We start from the raw sequence: 18,172 nt of genomic DNA on the forward strand, positions 1-18,172 counted from the left end.
TTCAGACACGGACTATACCCATTTAATGTTTCAGAAAGACACACAACTCACTGCTGTTGTGAAAAAACATTGAAAAGCACATTGAGTAAGATGTGAAGGGCCATTTTAAAGCTAATAAAACTGGGCATGGTTAATTTATCTTAGACTGAAATTTCAGCCATATGACAAATTGAAAATATTTTGAAGAAAAAAAATCTATATATATAAAAGCCTAAGCAAACCTTACTACTGGACTACCAGCTGGTAGCTATGCCGCGCACTGACCACCAGGGGGCAGACACTCAATGCAGGAGCTGCCCCCTGGTGGTAAGTGCACTCCCACAACCAACCTCCTGTGGTTCCTCCCTCGAGCAGCCCCAGATCGCCTGCCAGGCCAAGGGACCCCACCCATGCACAAATTCGTGCACCAGGCCTCTAGTACATATATATGTATATGTATATGTATATGTATATGTATATGTATATGTATATGTATATGTATATGTATATGTATGTGTGTGTGTGTATGTATATATATATATATATATATATATATATATATATATATATATATATAATTTCTTATACCATGATAATGCCATTGCCAGAAAGGAAAGGTAAATTTCACTCACATGTATAGTCTAACATTTCTGAGGAGGCTTTCATCAAGGTTAATTTTTTTTTTCTTTTCTGGTGACATTCTTGGCTACCAGTATGTTTAAAATATTAATTTATAATTTAATACAAATAATTTTAATATAATCCTTGGTGAGATTTGAGGTGTTTACTTCTCTGTATATTAGGAAGAGTGAAAATGGTAATAAATATTTCTTTATTCTCTCTCACTTTTTAATAGCGATATGAATGTGTTTCACAGAGGTGAAGTGCTCCTTTTTAACGTGAACGATATCTGCTAACCACTGGACATTGTGTTTATGTCTTCCTCAACACTATAATGGGAAATAAAAACAAACTAAGTTTTGAAGAATTTATTATGAGAATTGAGTGGGATAATGTGAAAAAGTGCTAGGTAGAATGACTGGCCCATATTAAGTGCTCAATCATGTTTATATCAATGAATATAATACCCTATACTTATACATCTTTCTCACACTGTTGCTTTTCTTCCTCTCTCTTCCATGCTCTACCTGTGCTACAAACAGGAATTAAATTGTTTGTTTATTTTTTTTTTGTGAGGAAGCAAATGTCAAGATTCATTTTAGCAGAGGAAAAAAACCTTGATTTTCAAGGCAATCTCTTCAGCCTTTGAAGTAGTATATGAACTGAATCTTAGTTGATCATATACTGAGGTTAAATCTCACACTGATTAGGATTTTTAAATTATTGTACCCTTCACATTGCGCAGATTAGATACTAAGTAAAAAAATTACTTGGTTGTTTAATAGATGTCATCAAATTCTTAATTTTCCCCAAGCTGAGTGTTTATAACCAGATATGTAAGCAAGAGCTAGTATACTTTTGCAGAGAGAGAAAATACACAAGTCAAATTTAGTATCATCTTAGATTTCAAATAATAGGAAGATTTTTACATTTGTGGTCTTTTAACAGGGACACTGTTGCTCAGACAGGCTTGGCTGTACATTTGTAGGGATCTCAGTTTATAGACACAGCCGAAGCCTAACCAAAGTATTTGGCTTGATGATATTTTGAGTGTACAAGAGAAAAAGATAAAGAGGTCAGGTTTGTTTGTAGTGGGGGAAAAAACAACACGAAAAACACACACATAGAAATAGGGACAAGTCAACAGAAAAGGAGAATTTAGAATAAAGAGAGGAGTTGATAAAGTAGAACCAGACAATTCTTTCCAAAGGTCTCAGAGAAACTGATGGCTGTGGTAGAAACTGAACAAGTAGAGGCATATGCAATAAATTTTCAAACAAGTACCCCAAATCAAATAATATAAATGAGCTCAAGAAACAGCAGTGCATTTTAACAAAGAAAGTTGAGATCACAAGATGCAGGGATAAAGCCAATAAAAGGAGCTGGGATAACCAGATAAGAACAGATCTTAGGTCAAACCATCCATTTGTGACTAGGTATTTCTTTCTTTTTATCATAGCTTACTGTAGTTTGAAGGTGCCTTCAAAGGTATAAATGAGTCCTTTGGGCCTTAGCAAGCAAGCTCTTTGTGTTACCTGAAGCTTCTATTATGATGAAGAATGTTTCACTCATCTAACCCTGCACTTCTATCACACTGTAAGGATGGTTCCTGCAACCAAGTGGCAAATAGAGCAGTCACCGTGTGCACACACTTTTCCTGGTACCTCATTCAGAAAGTCAGACAGCTACGCAGGACTGTGACCAAGCAGAAGGGATATGTGGAAGTCTCCTAAGACTCTGGCCATGGTGACAATACAGCCAAGTGATTAGGATAAAAGAAAGATGCAATTTAAAAATTATCATCTACCCCCACAGGCATTGCATTCATAGCACTCTGCCCAATTACATATTTGTTACTTAAATAAGAGGATGTTGTTCCCATTGTTTGCCCTCAAGTTGTTAGTCAGCTGGTGACCTCATAATCTGCACAGCTGCAGCATCCCGATATGTTGTCATGAAACAGATTGTGATGTCTTAATTGATCACTTTCAGGGGTTACAACTGTCAAGTGAAACCAGTATGCTGATTCTTATTAGTTAAATTAAGCCTTGTTACAGCAGAACCAGCTAATTCGCTTTTGTGACTGGGAAATCCAATGCAAATTGCTGAATTTTGTAGATTAGAACGTGTCTAAGGCATTTTATTTATATCTTCCTTTTTCCTTTATAATATATTTTTTTAAATTGTGAAGTCCATACCCCCCAAAATGCTTTTATTATACAGTGTTTCTTGGAACAGTAAATTGAATATAACTTCCTCGCACCATATGCATCTTGGTGATAAGTTGGAGTGTGCCATATGACACACTCGATTACAGGCATTGATTTGCATGACTCTGAGTGACTTTGGAGAACTGAGCTAAGTGTAATGGATGTTGAACCTTACTGCAAGTCACCTGGCAGAAAGAATATTGTGTTCTTCTTTATCACCCCAAAACCGTGGTCAGCAAACTGCGGCTCGCGAGCCACATGCGGCTCTTTGGCCCCTTGAGTGTGGCTCTTCCACAAAATACCACGACCTGGGAGAGTCTATTTTGAAGAAGTGGCATTAGAAGAAGTTTAAGTTTAAAAAATTTGTCTCTCAAAAGAAATTTCAATCGTTGTACTGTTGATATTTGGCTCTGTTGACTAATGAGTTTGCCGACCACTGCCCCAAAAGATTTTAGGCTCCTAGATGCTTGATGATGAGTCTTAGATCAATGCCTGATCCTAAGAGATACCTACTTGTGTCTCCATTCGGCCATTGGTGAAGTCTTCATTAAGGCACCAATCTTCAGAACCTCATTTTAAAGTGCATTAATATACTCATCTGCCTTGAGGGGACCTATTCTAACCTAGTGCCTGGACCACCTGCTGCCACCCTAGTTCAGAAATCTAACTGTAGCAGGAGTGATGAACAATCCCTTTGCTAGAGGTTTTAACATACCTCATAAATGAAACTTTGTGGGCTCTACAAGTCGTTTCTTCAAAATTCTTAATTTTGTCCTCTCAAATAGGTAGATGCCTTTGTCTACCTCGCATATTTTATAGGTCTACAATGAAAACTAAATCAAAGAAGTAAAGTTAAATTAATATATAACTGTTAGCATTCAAAATTCAATGGGAAGCACAAGTATGTTCATCAAAGCAGTTTTTTTTTAAATAATAGAAAAAAAATCAGATAATAACTAAATGCCCAGCAATAGGCAAAAAAGGTACATTGTGGTATACTGTGTAATGGAATATTGCATAGGCATTAAAAATATCTCTAAGGACTATTTATTGACATGGAAAGGCTTAGTGATATGAAATCAAATAAAAAACAAAGGTTGCCAAATTGTATGAATGCTATTTTCAACCTTCCTAAAATAATATATCTAGAAGGAGAAAAATACAAGAAAATATTGTAGCAATTGTTGAGTTGAATAAATATGAAGATCTTTCATCCTTTTATCAATTCTTTTATTTTTTATTTCTCAACTTTTTCATAGCAAGCCCATATTACCACAATAATTAGGAAAAATATTTTTCCTCCTCCCCACCCCCCAAATATCACCATAGCCAGCCCTCTTCATTCAGATAATTCCTCACATAGCATTTTTCTCCTAAGGCCTTTACTGATCACTCTACCAACACACACACACACACACACACACACCTGTCCTTGCTTTAATTTTCTCTACTTAGCACTTATCTCTATCTAGCATATTTCAAGTCCTAAAACCTGGTGCTTAACCTCTATGAGTCTCTGTTACCTCATTGGTTAGGAAAAGGGAGGGTGGTGGTTAGAGTAGCCCTAGAGACTGTCTCTGGACATGCTATCTCTGAGTTCATAAAAGAAGCCTTTCCTTACCCATCCAGAATAAAGGTAAACCCAAAAGCCAGCCAACACAGGGATGCAAAGGAAGATTTTAAGGGTCTCTATAATATTTTTGCTAGCCTGAGACTTGTCTTAAGCAGTTTTCTGAAAACCTTTTTCAGAACCTTCTCATTTGCTGAATTTTTCATATTTTCATCAGCTTTTACATAACCATTCATGCATGTAAGTAAGTATAGAATTGATGCCTGGATAGCTCCCTTTTGCCTTATTTTTAGCCATCATCCTTATTAAAGATATCAGATCTTTTTATATTTCCTTATTTCATTTGAAACTAACAGTTTTGAATGAAAAGTCACCATTTAGAGTGGAAAACACATGATAATTTGTCCACTAACTTTAAAACAATACAAGGGGATAGAAATTAAAATTATTACTTAACAATTTGTATTCCCTTTTTAAATAAAAGGATGGCCCTGGTTTGATGACCTGGGGTGGTCAGTATAGGACTGGTATGTATATTTCAGAGATATTCCTACATTCAGCAGGTATGCATAATATCTGAATTTTCTGTTTTCCCAGAGAAACTTGTTTGGATAGGTGGGCTTTACTAATTTATGTTTCTACCCTCGTCTTATTTCTCCTTCTGTTTTTCAGCCTTTGCAGCTGGACTGCGACCTTTGTGCCATCGTGTCCAACTCAGGTCAGATGGTCGGCCAGAAGGTGGGGAATGAGATAGATCAGGCCTCCTGCATTTGGAGAATGAACAATGCCCCCACCAAGGGTTACGAAGAAGACGTTGGCCGCATGACAATGATTCGAGTTGTATCCCATACCAGCGTTCCTCTTTTGCTAAAAAACCCTGATTATTTTTTTAAGGAGGCAAACACCACTATTTATGTGATTTGGGGTCCTTTCCGCAACATGAGGAAAGATGGCAATGGCATTGTTTACAACATGTTGAAAAAGACTGTTGACATCTATCCAAGTGCCCAAATTTATATCACCACAGAGAAGCGCATGAGTTACTGTGATGGAATTTTTAAGAAGGAAACTGGGAAAGACAGGTGAGTCCTCTGAGAAGCAGCCTTATTGTCCTTTGTGTTGAATCTTTGCTGAGTCCTTTGTCAGCTATCAAATGAATGGAGAGATTTTTCAAACTGACTGTTATGTGCTTTTGACTATTATGATTACTTGATGAGCCAGCAACTCGGTCCCATTAATTCCACCTACACTACCTTCTGTTCTCTCCAATTTGATTGGCTTGAGGCTCCAAAAAATGCTGGATGCTTTCCCAGGATATCTTTCGATTTGTTCTTATTTAGCTCAATTTGCTATTGATTAAATTGGATTTTAGCCAAAAGTTCCTTAACATTTCAAAACAGAAATGTCAAGGAACTGTAGAATCTAAACTCCTTTGCAAGCAATGGCAAAAATTTACCTGAGACCACAAAACAAACAGGCTATTGATTCTCTAATAAGGTTGCATAGCTTCTTGCATGCAAATAGACCCTGTGATTGTGAACACCATTACTTGGTATCTAACATGTTAAGCAGAATATCAGATTGAAATTATGCATTACTTAAAATCATTAACAGTGGATTCTTGAAGAGAAATAAGGTATAGATACTACTCACTCAATTATTTAAAAATCTATTTGCACTTTTCATTGCATCCAATTTCTGCAGCATTCTATAAAACAGCCTTCCACTTCCTTTTTTTTTTTGAGGCCTGCTCGCCTCATTTTTTCCCTACTCCTTACTTCTTCTGTTTTCTCCCTCTGTTTTCTCTTCATCCCCCTCATTTCCCACATAACTCTATTGCCTGCCTTTTTTCCCCCCTCTCTTTAGAAAGGTAACAAGTATATAGGAGAGAAGTAGAATTCTAAATCAATAGCTCTTAGTTCATATATGCAGTTCTAGTAAAGAACTGCTGAAAGAAAATACTGAAAGTAATTGCTAAGGTTTTAAATCATCGTGAATTTTGCTTATTCATTCAATACCATGGATAAATTGACCATTGTCTCTAATTCCAATATTAACATTCTGATTCCTCAAAATGTGTACCTTTTACTCTTCAATATTATCAACATAACCTTATATTGAGGTATATTCTTGTAAGGGAGAAGTTTCTGGTGTCTATGGGTATAATTTCAATGTTGCTAATTATTTTAAAGTTAGAGGCCCAGTGCACGAAATTCGTGCACTCGGGGGTGGGGGGGTCCCTCAGCCTAGCCTGTGCCCTTTTGCAGTCCGGGAGCCCTTGGGGGGATGTCTGACTGACGGTGTGCCTAAGCCAGTAGTCGGACATCCTTAGCCCTGCAGAGGAGGAGGGAGAGGCTCCCACCACTGTCACTGTGCTCATGAGCTATGAGCCTGGCTCTGGCTGAGTGGTGCTCCCACTGTGGGAGCACACTGACCACCAGGGGGCAGCTCCTGCATTGAGCATCTTCCCCCTGGTGGTCAGTGTGTGTCATAGCTACCGGTCGTTCCGCAGTTCATTCGATTTGCATATTAGCCTGTTATTATATAGGATCTTATCTCCTTCTTAGTGTTTTCTACTTCTGAGGGCCAAAAATGAATAGCTTCTAATGAAATGCAAGACAGAAGTAGCCATAATACTGACCCCTTATACTGTTAGACTTACCAAGCAGAATCCCAATGGTTATATTTGAATCAGTGTAGTAGCATAAGCTATCGAAGGAGACAGGCAGTAGAGATAAGAAGAGTAAGTAATCTCACATGTAGGACCGTTTCACATAAATATGACCATTCTCAAGGGGCTTTGGAAATGTTTGGTCTCTCACTACCCCAGAGCAATGCAATTAATTAGAGGTCTTTTGTTGTTGATTAGTCACAGTTAGCACTTGGGGTATCCCCCAGTTATAACTATAAGCCCTTGAGCCATTTTGAAGTATCAGGGAAAAATTTAGTATGCCATATGTTTCCATGTGTTTATATCACATTGCCTTTTGCTGTGAGCTTTCCATGAGACAGCACTGCCACAAATGTGTGGATTGTATAACAAGAACTGGGAGAATATAGCTTTGGGAGATGCATTTCTCTACTGCCTGTGATGAGAGGAGCTGTTTGTATAGTGGGGAAAAACTCACCTGGTAAAGTTAATTTTCAGGTATCATTCAGTTGGTAGAGTTATCAAAATAAAATAAAAGTAGGGGTAGTAGCCAAAATAATTTTTTTAATACTTTCTGGCTGTTTTTTTTTTTTTTTTTCACCAAGTCTAATCCTGTATTGTTGCTTCACCAAATACTACAACCAGACCAAAGAAGACAACTATGCTAGTGGTTTAGAAATGAGCAGAATACATGGTTTAGGTAAAATCTGGTTGACAAGAATTGACCAAAATGACCTCAAAAGCTGCTATCTCCACTCTGATTTAAATCTATATCCTAACTTTAGTTGTTTGGATTTTATTGTCGAAGGATTTCCCATAGTAACCTGATGCTCATTGCCAAATGTCAAACGAGTATTTTTAACCTTTTAATGAAAGAAAATGTCATACTTCTAGAGACACTAATGGTGTAATGAACCTCTGTATACCCACTGCTCAGATTGAATAACTATTAATTCATGGCCAGCCTTGTTTCATCTATACCAGTACTCACTTTTCCCCTCTTCAATGATTATTTTTGAAGCAAACGTCAGACATCATATTATTTCACTTATAAAATTTCAGCATGTATCACTAAAGGATTAAGATTCTTAAAAATAAACACAATGCCATTGTCCTACACAAGAATCAACCATATTTCCTTAATAATGTTATATATTTAGTCTGTTTTCAAACTTCTCCAATAATCTCATTAATATTTAATTTGAATAGTTAATTTGAATCAGGATTAACATTAAAGTCCATACATTGTTCAAATCAGGAGTGGATAAGGTCTGTACATTGCAATTAATTATGTCACCTATATTTCTCTTAATCTAGAATTTCTCACCCTCTCTCTTGCTCTATTATTAAAACAAACAAACAAACAAACAAAAAAACACACACACAAAAGTTAATTTGTTCTACAGAGCTTCCCTCAATCTAGATTTTGCTGATGGTCCCTAGGATATTTCCTTTATGTTGGTATTTCTATACTGAAGCGTACCAACATCCAAATTATGGGGGTGCCAGAAGAAGAGAGAGAGCAAGATACTAAAAACCTATTTGAAGAAATAATGACCGAAAACTTCCCCCACCTGGTGAAAGAAATAGACTTACAAGTCCAGGAAGTGAAGAGAACCCCAAACAAAAGGAATCCAAAGAGGACCACACCAAGACACATCATAATTAAAATGCCAAGAGCAAAAGATAAAGACAGAATATTAAAAGCAGCAAGAGAAAAACAGTTAGTTACCTACAAGGGAGCACCCATTACGACTGTCAGCGGATTTCTCAACAGAAACTATGCAGGCCAGACATATTTGAAATATTTCAGTTCATTAAAATTATATCCTTATGTTCAAATTATCCTATTGTGGGTTGTGGGAATCTCTTCAAATTGGCTTTTGAGTCCTTTTGACATGTCTTTAGTGGTCTGGATGGCTTCTTTGCTTCCTGGTATTATGCTTCACGTTCTACTTGAACATATCCTGGTGAAAACCTGGATTCAGATATTTCTCATTTTAGTATTTAAGAGAGCATAATGTTGGTGCTACAGGTGCTTGGCACAGGGTTGCTCTTTGTTTCTTGGTCTTTTCATTGGACAGAGCTAATATGTAAACAACATATGTTGTATATATCATTTAAAGGTAAAATCATTATGAGTTCAAACTGGAACTTTCTATTCCAATTCAGAGCTACCAGGCTTTTATTTTATCCCATGAATCTTAGATCTGTTTATTTTTTTCTGTCATGTTGACAATCATAGGTCTTAGAGACACCAATGTAAATGCTCATCTGCTTTATCCCACAACATACCTATACAACAATCTTAAAGTAAGAATAACAGCACAACCAGCAATATTATTACAGTAAGAATTTTTAGATTATTTTGCATCAAAGAAGGAATTTTAATGGCAGGCATTCATATGGGTTCATGCTCACAAACTGTGTGTTGGTTATGTCCTAACAAAAATTATAAATGTTTTTCTCTTAAGTGCATAAGAGTAAGTGGTATACATCATTGCAAGCTAGAGGAAGTCAGGAAATAGGGATGCCCACTTAATTTAACATTAAATTAACAAAATAGTTGCAAAGCTATTTTGATTTGCCTGAGCTTATTGGAACTTTTCAGCAAGTGCTCATTTTCTCATCAAGTTTTTAATGAAGAGATTATGTCACCATTATAATGCATAATTTATAGAATTTTTAAAAATTGTGTCCTTACTAGTTAAAGTGATTCATGATAGGTAAATGATTAAATGGAGTTTCTCAAAGAAAAATTTGCCTCTAAGCTAGCTTCTTCAAATTGTCAAGTCCTTTCTAAAAAAATAAGCCCCTCCCTCATTTATGCAGGGTGTCATTTTTATTTTTGTTTTAAGGGATTCCTCATTGAGAAACATGAAGTGGTAGAAGAAATATGTATACCGTTAAATTTCTTGTTTTTTAAATATATTTTTATTGATTTCAGAGAGGAAGGGAGAGGGAGAGAGAGAGATAGACACATCAGTGATGAGAGAGAATCATTGATCGGCTGCCTCCTGCAGGCCCCTGCTGGGGATCAAGCCCACGGCCCGGGCATGTGCCCTGACTGGAATCTAACTGGCACCTTTTTGGCTGATGCTCAACCAATTGAGCAGCACCAGCCAGAGCTACTGTTAAATTTCTTAGAGAGTTCAGACCAACTCTTAAGTATATTGGAAAACCAAATGAAGTTTAATTTGCTTTCTTATCAGTTACTTACTAAAATTATTTGACTTGTTAATAAGAAAGGGTGACCTTGATGGAAAGGCTGGGAGAAAGAAAGAGAAAGTTGTTTGCCCTTTCTGTCTCCATCTCCTGGGGCCTAGTTTCCGTTGGGATTCTAGGTCCTTTGGACAGTGGTCACGTTTATGTTTTCACTTACCAAATGTTTTTCTGGGAGACAACAACCTTCAACAAACCAGAAACCTTTGGAATTAAAAGTTTCATGTTTAAAGTAATATTGCCCAAAAAGGATCTATTTTTCCCCTTTGACTGATTGGTGTACATAAATAATACTAGCCTGCTGACATTTAAATATTTGCATTAATACGTACATCTAGAGGTGTCCTAGGGCTGACAGTGTTACATGATGCCACACTCAACATTTAAAGAATATGATTATGTGCCTGGCCATGTACGGGTACAATGTTAACTCTTCTGGAGAAGCAACTGAGAGTCAGCGTGAGATATTTTGCTTACCTGTGGGCAGGTGGGCAGTTGTAGCCTGCATCCCACTTGAGAAATACATTGGCAAAGCATACCCATTATTTCATTAAGTATGAAAGTGTTTCTCCTGGAGACAGCTTTGTCATCCGGCATGGGGTGTAAGTGTGGCCCAGTTTTTGCTATCACAGCGAGGCCATTGGGAAAGTTTCTTGTGCCACTGTGTGATTGACTTTAGGGATCAAATGGGCTCACGTTCCTTAGGTCTCCACATATTTAGTAGTTCCTATAGTGGGAAGAGGTTTCAAGCCTCTCTCCTGAGAATTTGGGAACGCTTTGAGTCCCTTCAACAAAGGCAGTGCAGCCAGGGTGGGGAGGCAAAAACAAGAACAAAAAACATTGCCAGCCCAGGCCTGCCACCAGGTGCAGAATACGGCCCAGTTCACCCAAAGACATGCTATTACTCTACCTGGACTCTGAAAACAAAATGTCTAATTATTTGTGACGTAGAATAAATCGGTACTAACCTCAGGAAAACCTGGACCAAGAGAAAATGGGCAAAATACAACATTCCTTGGATTGATAGATAGGACACTATTAAAACAGCACTCCCTCTCCCCCGCCCCATTTTCTTTCTCTTGGAATGCAGTTTTTTTCCAATATAGCAGCTCAGCACTTTTTTGAGAGCAACATTGACATACTTCTCTGTTAAAACGAATTAATGTTCCCACCCAGCTGATGTATTTGGCAGGAACAGTAAGTTCACGTAGCAGTCACAGGGAGACCCAGAGGAGCCCTGAGTCAAAAAGTGTATTGAGTTACCCAGGCCTGTGCTTGCACGCTAACAAACGTTGGGAAACAGGGGACTTCTTTTTTCCCATATTCATAATGGTATCCAGTGACCTATATATAGTAGGCCTCCTCTATAATACACATGCTAGAAATTAGTAATTCAATAAGAAAGAGGAAAAGAATCTATTTTAATAATGGGAGGATGGCAAGGACATTTGCACTTTAGCAAGCTATCAGAACTAACCTGTCATGTGTTTAAAAACCCACACATGCACACACATTGACATATATACATGGACATGCATATACACAGTGTGAAACTATGCTATGATGTATTTGACAAGGCAGCATTGTTTAGGATTAAAACAAGAGAAACTGCTAAAATTCAGTGGCCATTTTTTACAAAGGAAGACTGTGCAGATTCTGGTTGTAGAAATCAGGACTTGAACACCTAGTCTGCTTAGCGAAATAATGTTCTCCAGCACCTGAGAATGTGACTTGGCAGAATAGTTAGATCCATAGCTAGATTATACTGTATAGAAAGAAAGTCCCAAGAGACACTTGCTTTGAACATTCCTTCAACGTGAAGGCTTTTGAACACTACCAACGATGTGAACCTCAAAGACAAGTAGGCCTGGAATTAGAAGCCTCAATAGAATATGTTCTCACTTTTAAAATTTAGGAAGGCTTTGAAGGTTTTTTCTTTTTCTCTTTGTTTAAAGTCATGCGATTAAATTCTTCATTTGATTTATTTATCTCTGTAATTTGGACTTTTCCTCTCCTTTGATTTCTCTAAATTGACCATTTTTGTCTCTCTTAAAAATTAAGAAAATTAAGAATAGTTATACACCTGCCCTGAAAAAATATGAGCCAGGGGCAATTTCTTTCTTTTTTTCCATGATTCTTGTATGCCTTAACTCTTAAGAGAGAGTTGGTTGTTTTGAGACGTTTTGTCCTATACTATGCCTTTTGTTTTATACTGCTGTGCTTTTCGCACTTGAACATGCATACAGTCACCTGCTGATTCAGGCGATTTAGGGTGGAGCCTGAGAATTTGCATTTTGCACAAGTTCCCAGGACAGACAAGTGCTCCTAATTTGCAGATGACACTTTGAATTGCGCTGTTTTAGATTGCTTTGAATGAAGGGACAACAGTTCACTGTTCCTTGAACCAGATAAATACATAAGTAAAGAATAGGTATTTCCCAAATATCCTTGGTAACCTACTTGTAGTTGGATCCTCATTTTGTACCCATGCCCTGTTCCTGGCCATTTAAGCGTGGGGCCCAGAAGTCCTTAAGAATTTAACTGACCTTATTGTGTTTATTTGTCCATTTTGCTCATTGGACAGTACACTTCTTAAGGACAGGGACTGTGCCCACATTCGTTTTATTCTCAGACCTAACATAGTAGAGGTTTGCCAACAAAGTACCAGACAAATGTGTTGTTTACACCCTACTTCTTTATGCTACATGGTCCACAGATATTTCAGGTTTTCTTGAAATGACCTCAGCAATAACTCATTTTCTTTCTTATTTCTTTCATACCACTGCCACTGCTCCAGCTTAGGTTGTCTTTGCCTCTTACCTGGGTAAATACTAATACAGCCCTGTCTCTGTGCCTTTGCAGAGATTGCTCCCTCTGCCTAAATTGCACTGCTTTCCATCACTATAAACACAAATGCATCTGATATGACTAAGTCAGAAGTTACCTCTTCCATGAAGCCTTTTGCTATATCTCCAATTAGAACTTTACATACCTGGAGCGATTAGACATAAATGGCAATAATGCATAGCAGAGAGTAATGATATATAGATATACATATTCCCCAGAACCTAATGTAATATTTGACTCTAAGAGGCATTCAGTAAACATTTAAATAAACGAGGGAAAGAAATACCTGATATTTTTTTATTAAGTCTACAAGTCCCATTGCCACTTATGAATTTCAAAACAGTTTTCTTTAGTACTAGGGGTCACAGTAATACCAAACAAAGCAAGTTCTAGGATTGGATTTTGATAGAAAAGTTTCCACAGTTCTACTCAGAGAGACTACCCCTTGCTCTGTCTTACCCAAAGGTTGGCAAATCTATTACCTTCTGTAGGGATTTTGTGGACTGGGCATTGGGTTTTTAATAAGCCACTGACAGAGCCATTCCTCAAATATAGGTTTCCATTTTAGTTTTACTTCAGTGGTGAATCAGGTTCCAAGACTTCACTCACAATTCTGTGAGCTGTCAGTTGCCTGGTGAAAAAACAAATCTGAGCACTCAAACCCAAGGTTATATCTTGGGTCTCAGGAAGCAGATAAAAAAACCACATAGAAGGCAGAAAACAAGACCCAGGTAAAGGAGAATGGATTATTTTCCAACTCTATCTTCTAATTGTCTCCCAAGAAAACAGTTTCTTCTTTGAAATAAAATAGCTTGCCTTACTTTTAAATAACTTCATGCAGAACACAAAGAAAAGAAAAAAATGATAGCAGTGTCTTCCAGCCTACCGCATAAATAGTTGGATAATCTGTACATAGGCCTAGAGGAAAATTAATGAAAATGTATTGACATAACTCAGATCATGCCACTCTTCTACTCAAAACCCAGGGATAGTCCCCCATTTCCCTTAGGGTAAAAGTACAAGTTTTTACAATGACTTACAATGACTTCCACAGTGATCTGACCCTTTGTTTCCTCTCAAACCTTTATTTGTTAAATTCCCCTCATGCTCACTCTGCTCCAGGCACACAGACTTTCTAGTTGAATATCAAACACACTAGATATGCTCCCTCCTTCAGGCCTTTACTTCAGTTGTCTGCTAGATCACCCTCCTTTTCCATATATCGCATGATCCACGCCATCATCCCTTAAAACCTTTTTTCATTTGTCACCCACTCAATGCGTCTACCATAATACTACTTAACATTGACACCCCCACTTTCCATAACCAGCATTTACAATTCTCTTTACCTTGTCCTATTATTCTTATTTTCCTCCATAGCATTGTTTACTTTCTAACATTCTCTAATATAATTATTAATTGTATCATTTATTGTTTTTGTTTATCTCCCCACTAGGATATGATTTCCTTAAGGGCAGAGTTCATTGTCTGTTTTTGTCACTGATATATATGTAGTGTATGGCATTGTAGTAGGTATTTAATATTTGCTGAATGAATGACAAGGAGATGGGAAAACAATTAAATAAAGGATTCAGGCAAATTTGCAATATTGTCTCAGTGGGTCCACCAAATAGCTGAAGAAGAAGAAGAGAATACATATGTTCAGAAACCACATAATTAAGGTAGCTGTTTTAAGCAATTTGTTCTGCTGTTGTTCTACCAAAAAAAAAAAAAAAATACTAGGATGACAGCTCTCTCATATTCAAAGAGATCATCATGTCACTCAACAAACTGGTCTGACTGATTTTTATTGTTTAGCACATGGACCAGTTGTTTAAAAAGAGTTGACCATATTAGCTACTTTTTTTGGTATCCAGCAGAAACAGCAAAACTCTCTGACTCTTATTTGGTTTGGTAGAACAATGGTTTCCAAATATGAGTCACCTGGAGGGCTGATTAAACCGTAAATTGCTGGGTCCATGCTGAGAGTTTTTGGGATGGTTTGGGGGCAAAGCCTTAGGCTTTGCATTTCTAACAAATTCCCAGGTAATGCTGGTCCTGAGACCACACTTGGAGAACCGCTGTGGTAGAGAAAGATTTGAAGATATCAGAAACCATATTGGATTATTTTGAGAACAGTTGGTCCTATCATCTTTATACTATTGCTGTAGTGTTATGTGAAAATCTAAAGTTATTTTTATCATGATTATTTTTTAATGGTGAGCAATTTTTTAGCCTCCTACAAAAATCCTGCTGCAGCTCTGTCATTTTATTCTCCACTCTCTTAAGATCTTGCTGCTTGATGGTTGTGCCAGATGGTGTTGCTCATTAGCTTATGAGGAAGTGATGCTTTATCATTTTAGACAGAGAGACAAATCATTCTGTTCTCTGACGTTGAATCAAGAATCAACATTTGGGTGTATGTTCAATCTACTATTTGCTTTACAATTTTGTCATTAGGTATTTATTACCCTGACAATATATGAGCTAGTCATTATCCCTCTGTCATGTATTTCTTTCAGATTGTATTCATTGGAAGTTCATATTGGCACTGTTTGACAATTGCCTTCCTTACAGCTTTACCTCCACTAATATGTAATTTCCCTTTTGCCTGAATTATCTGGGTGAGGTGGTTATCTAGGAAGTATATGCATAAAATTAAGATACTGATAATATCTTATTCTCTGACTCACCCTGTTCCAAGCGGATAACTGGGACAATTGATATTACTGATGTGTGAAAAGCAATAAAACTTTGGTACAAAAATTAACATGATGACCAAAGTCATCACATTCTTTGTCATTAATTGTACATTTTCCCTGTGAAGAAAGAAGAATGAGCATTTAACTCAAATTATAAAAACAAAACAAAACTTGAAACAGTGAAACACTGGTAGCGTCATGGTGAATGTTTTCCCATGTGAGGTGGTTAGAACTCAGGATCTGAGAAAAAAGGAACATATTTAAGATATTCAAGTCTTAGAGCAAAAGCACATTTTTAAAAATTTATAATTTTTACTAAAAGGATAATTAAAGTTAGTGCTAGATAATTCATGTGAAGGCACTATTACAGGGATATATGTAATAGTCTCTTGATGTGAATAGGTAGCTATTGTCCCCAAAATGCCCTCTACTGGTATAGATGAAATATTAAACATGTCAAATTTTCTTAGATTTCTGTTGATTGGAGTGTAGGAAAAAGAGAGCCTTCTGGGATAGTTTGTCAATGTGCCTTAATTCTTCCAGTTGATAGCAGATCTTTGACCATTAAATCTTTATTAATTAAGATATTAGTATCCTTGTAATGAAATGAGTATCCCACAGCATAGTTGTATGTATCATTGTGAAGGCACAGAGGCTTTGAAGATAAAAGCAAAACAAAGAATGGTTGCCTTTTCAAGGTCACTTTTCTACTATATATTCTATATTTCTAATATGTTATGTAGTCCTAAAGAGTACAGCTGGGTTTACTTACATGTGCATTAAATATTCTTTCATCAATGGAACAAACTTTCCTTATGCTCCATAATTAATTTGCCCTTTGTCTCCTCTTTATCTTTACTTCACTCATAACTCATCTGATCGCTCACCATTCCACCTTAATTAAGAGAGATGACCCTTCCAAAGAGTGAACCATTGGCAACTCTGTCACCTAGAAAGAATTACATAAAATATGTTAAAAACAGAAATGACTGTATAACTGGTTCATCATATTTTTCATAGCAGGTGGATTCTTGGTGGGCAGAGAGCCTGTTTCTGGTGTTTTTGCTGCCAAGCACATTGTGGGTGTTTAATAAATATTAAAGAAGAAGAAGAATTTCCTAATCAAGAGGGAGATTTTTCTATATTAAGCAGATGGTACTCAATAGGAGCAGCCCATTATTTACAAGTCGGAATGACACAAGGTGCTGGCAATTGTCTGGGAAACATGGCTCTCCCTTCAGATGCTGATTATATGTTGAAGCAAACTTTTGTGACAAACAGCTTGATCAATATTAGTTAATGTTTGTGATAAAAACTGTGAATAGGGATGGACTTTGTGTATATATGTCTATAATTCTGCTGTTTTGATGATTAATATTGGCTTCAGTTATAAAAGTATTTCTTGCTATTTGCTTCGAGACAAGTTTTTGCAAATCAGTGTATATCTCATTTTAATCCACAGGCTATTCATTAGATTTGAATTCTCACTGTTGCCTGATTTCTAAAGAAGTTTTTCTTTCAAGTCCTTTGAGTACGACTTTGTGGATATTAAAACTAGATGTGAACACCTCCGTGATATTTGCATTGCTTATGTTAGTAGCTAAAACCTCAGTGGAACTAACGAGAGTTAATTAGGCATTCCCAAAATACACATCATTTTATGATTTTGCAGATCACCCCAATGAAAATAACCATCTAATTCCGTCAAGTCATGTAAATTATAGTGAAAAGGATGATGAGAGTAGGCAATTCTTAGTTCTTTCGGGAAGTTAATTTTGTTGTCAGCACATCCACATTTCCAAAAATCAAAAACCACAGGCAGAACTTTCTAGCACAAGTGAGATTTGGTGATCATGTACTATTTCCATTTCTATGGTCTGCCTTCTTTATAAGATCTATGCAAATGGTGGCTTTCATGGATGTAAAACTGGCAACTTCCTCTATTAGGAGCCTAGCGAGCAGCTGCCACGCTTTCTTATATAGAAGACATCCTGTTTACTAACATACACCCACACACCCTCATCCACATACACTCATGACAAGCTATTCTGCTTAAGCAGAGCTTTTATTTTGGTTTGAGATCAGCAGCACAGAAGTATTATTCAAGTTGTCTTTACAAACGTCTCATTCATTCTTTAAGCATATTCCCTGGGTGCTAACCAGGTGTCAGACAATGTCCTAGACATGGGAGAGCCACTGATAGTTGAAACATATTCTCTAGTTTTATTGGGAATTCATCAGAGGTTCTGACATGTGTTGGCAGGTTCTTTGCATCAGTCTCACCACCCTATTTTTAATATTTATAAATCATGCTCATCGGCCTGTCAGTAGGTAGGAAATGAAAGCAACTAGGAATCCCTGCCAAGACAAA

General features: G+C 37.0%; 1 protein-coding gene across 2 annotated transcripts in view; it reads left to right on the forward strand.

Annotated features, from left to right (window-relative positions):
* ST6GALNAC3 (ST6 N-acetylgalactosaminide alpha-2,6-sialyltransferase 3) overlaps window positions 1-18,172 on the forward strand; it is a 522,576-nt gene that overhangs the window by 314,475 nt on the left and 189,929 nt on the right. For both annotated transcript variants that reach the window (XM_080654760.1, XM_080654761.1), the window contains exon 3: window positions 5,053-5,462. In XM_080654760.1, the coding sequence (XP_080510886.1) occupies window positions 5,053-5,462 (410 nt within the window). The remainder of the gene's footprint in view (window positions 1-5,052; window positions 5,463-18,172) is intronic.

Source organism: Plecotus auritus (genome assembly GCF_963455305.1).
Source record: "Plecotus auritus genome assembly, chromosome: 2".
NCBI classification, from domain to species: domain Eukaryota; kingdom Metazoa; phylum Chordata; class Mammalia; order Chiroptera; family Vespertilionidae; genus Plecotus; species Plecotus auritus.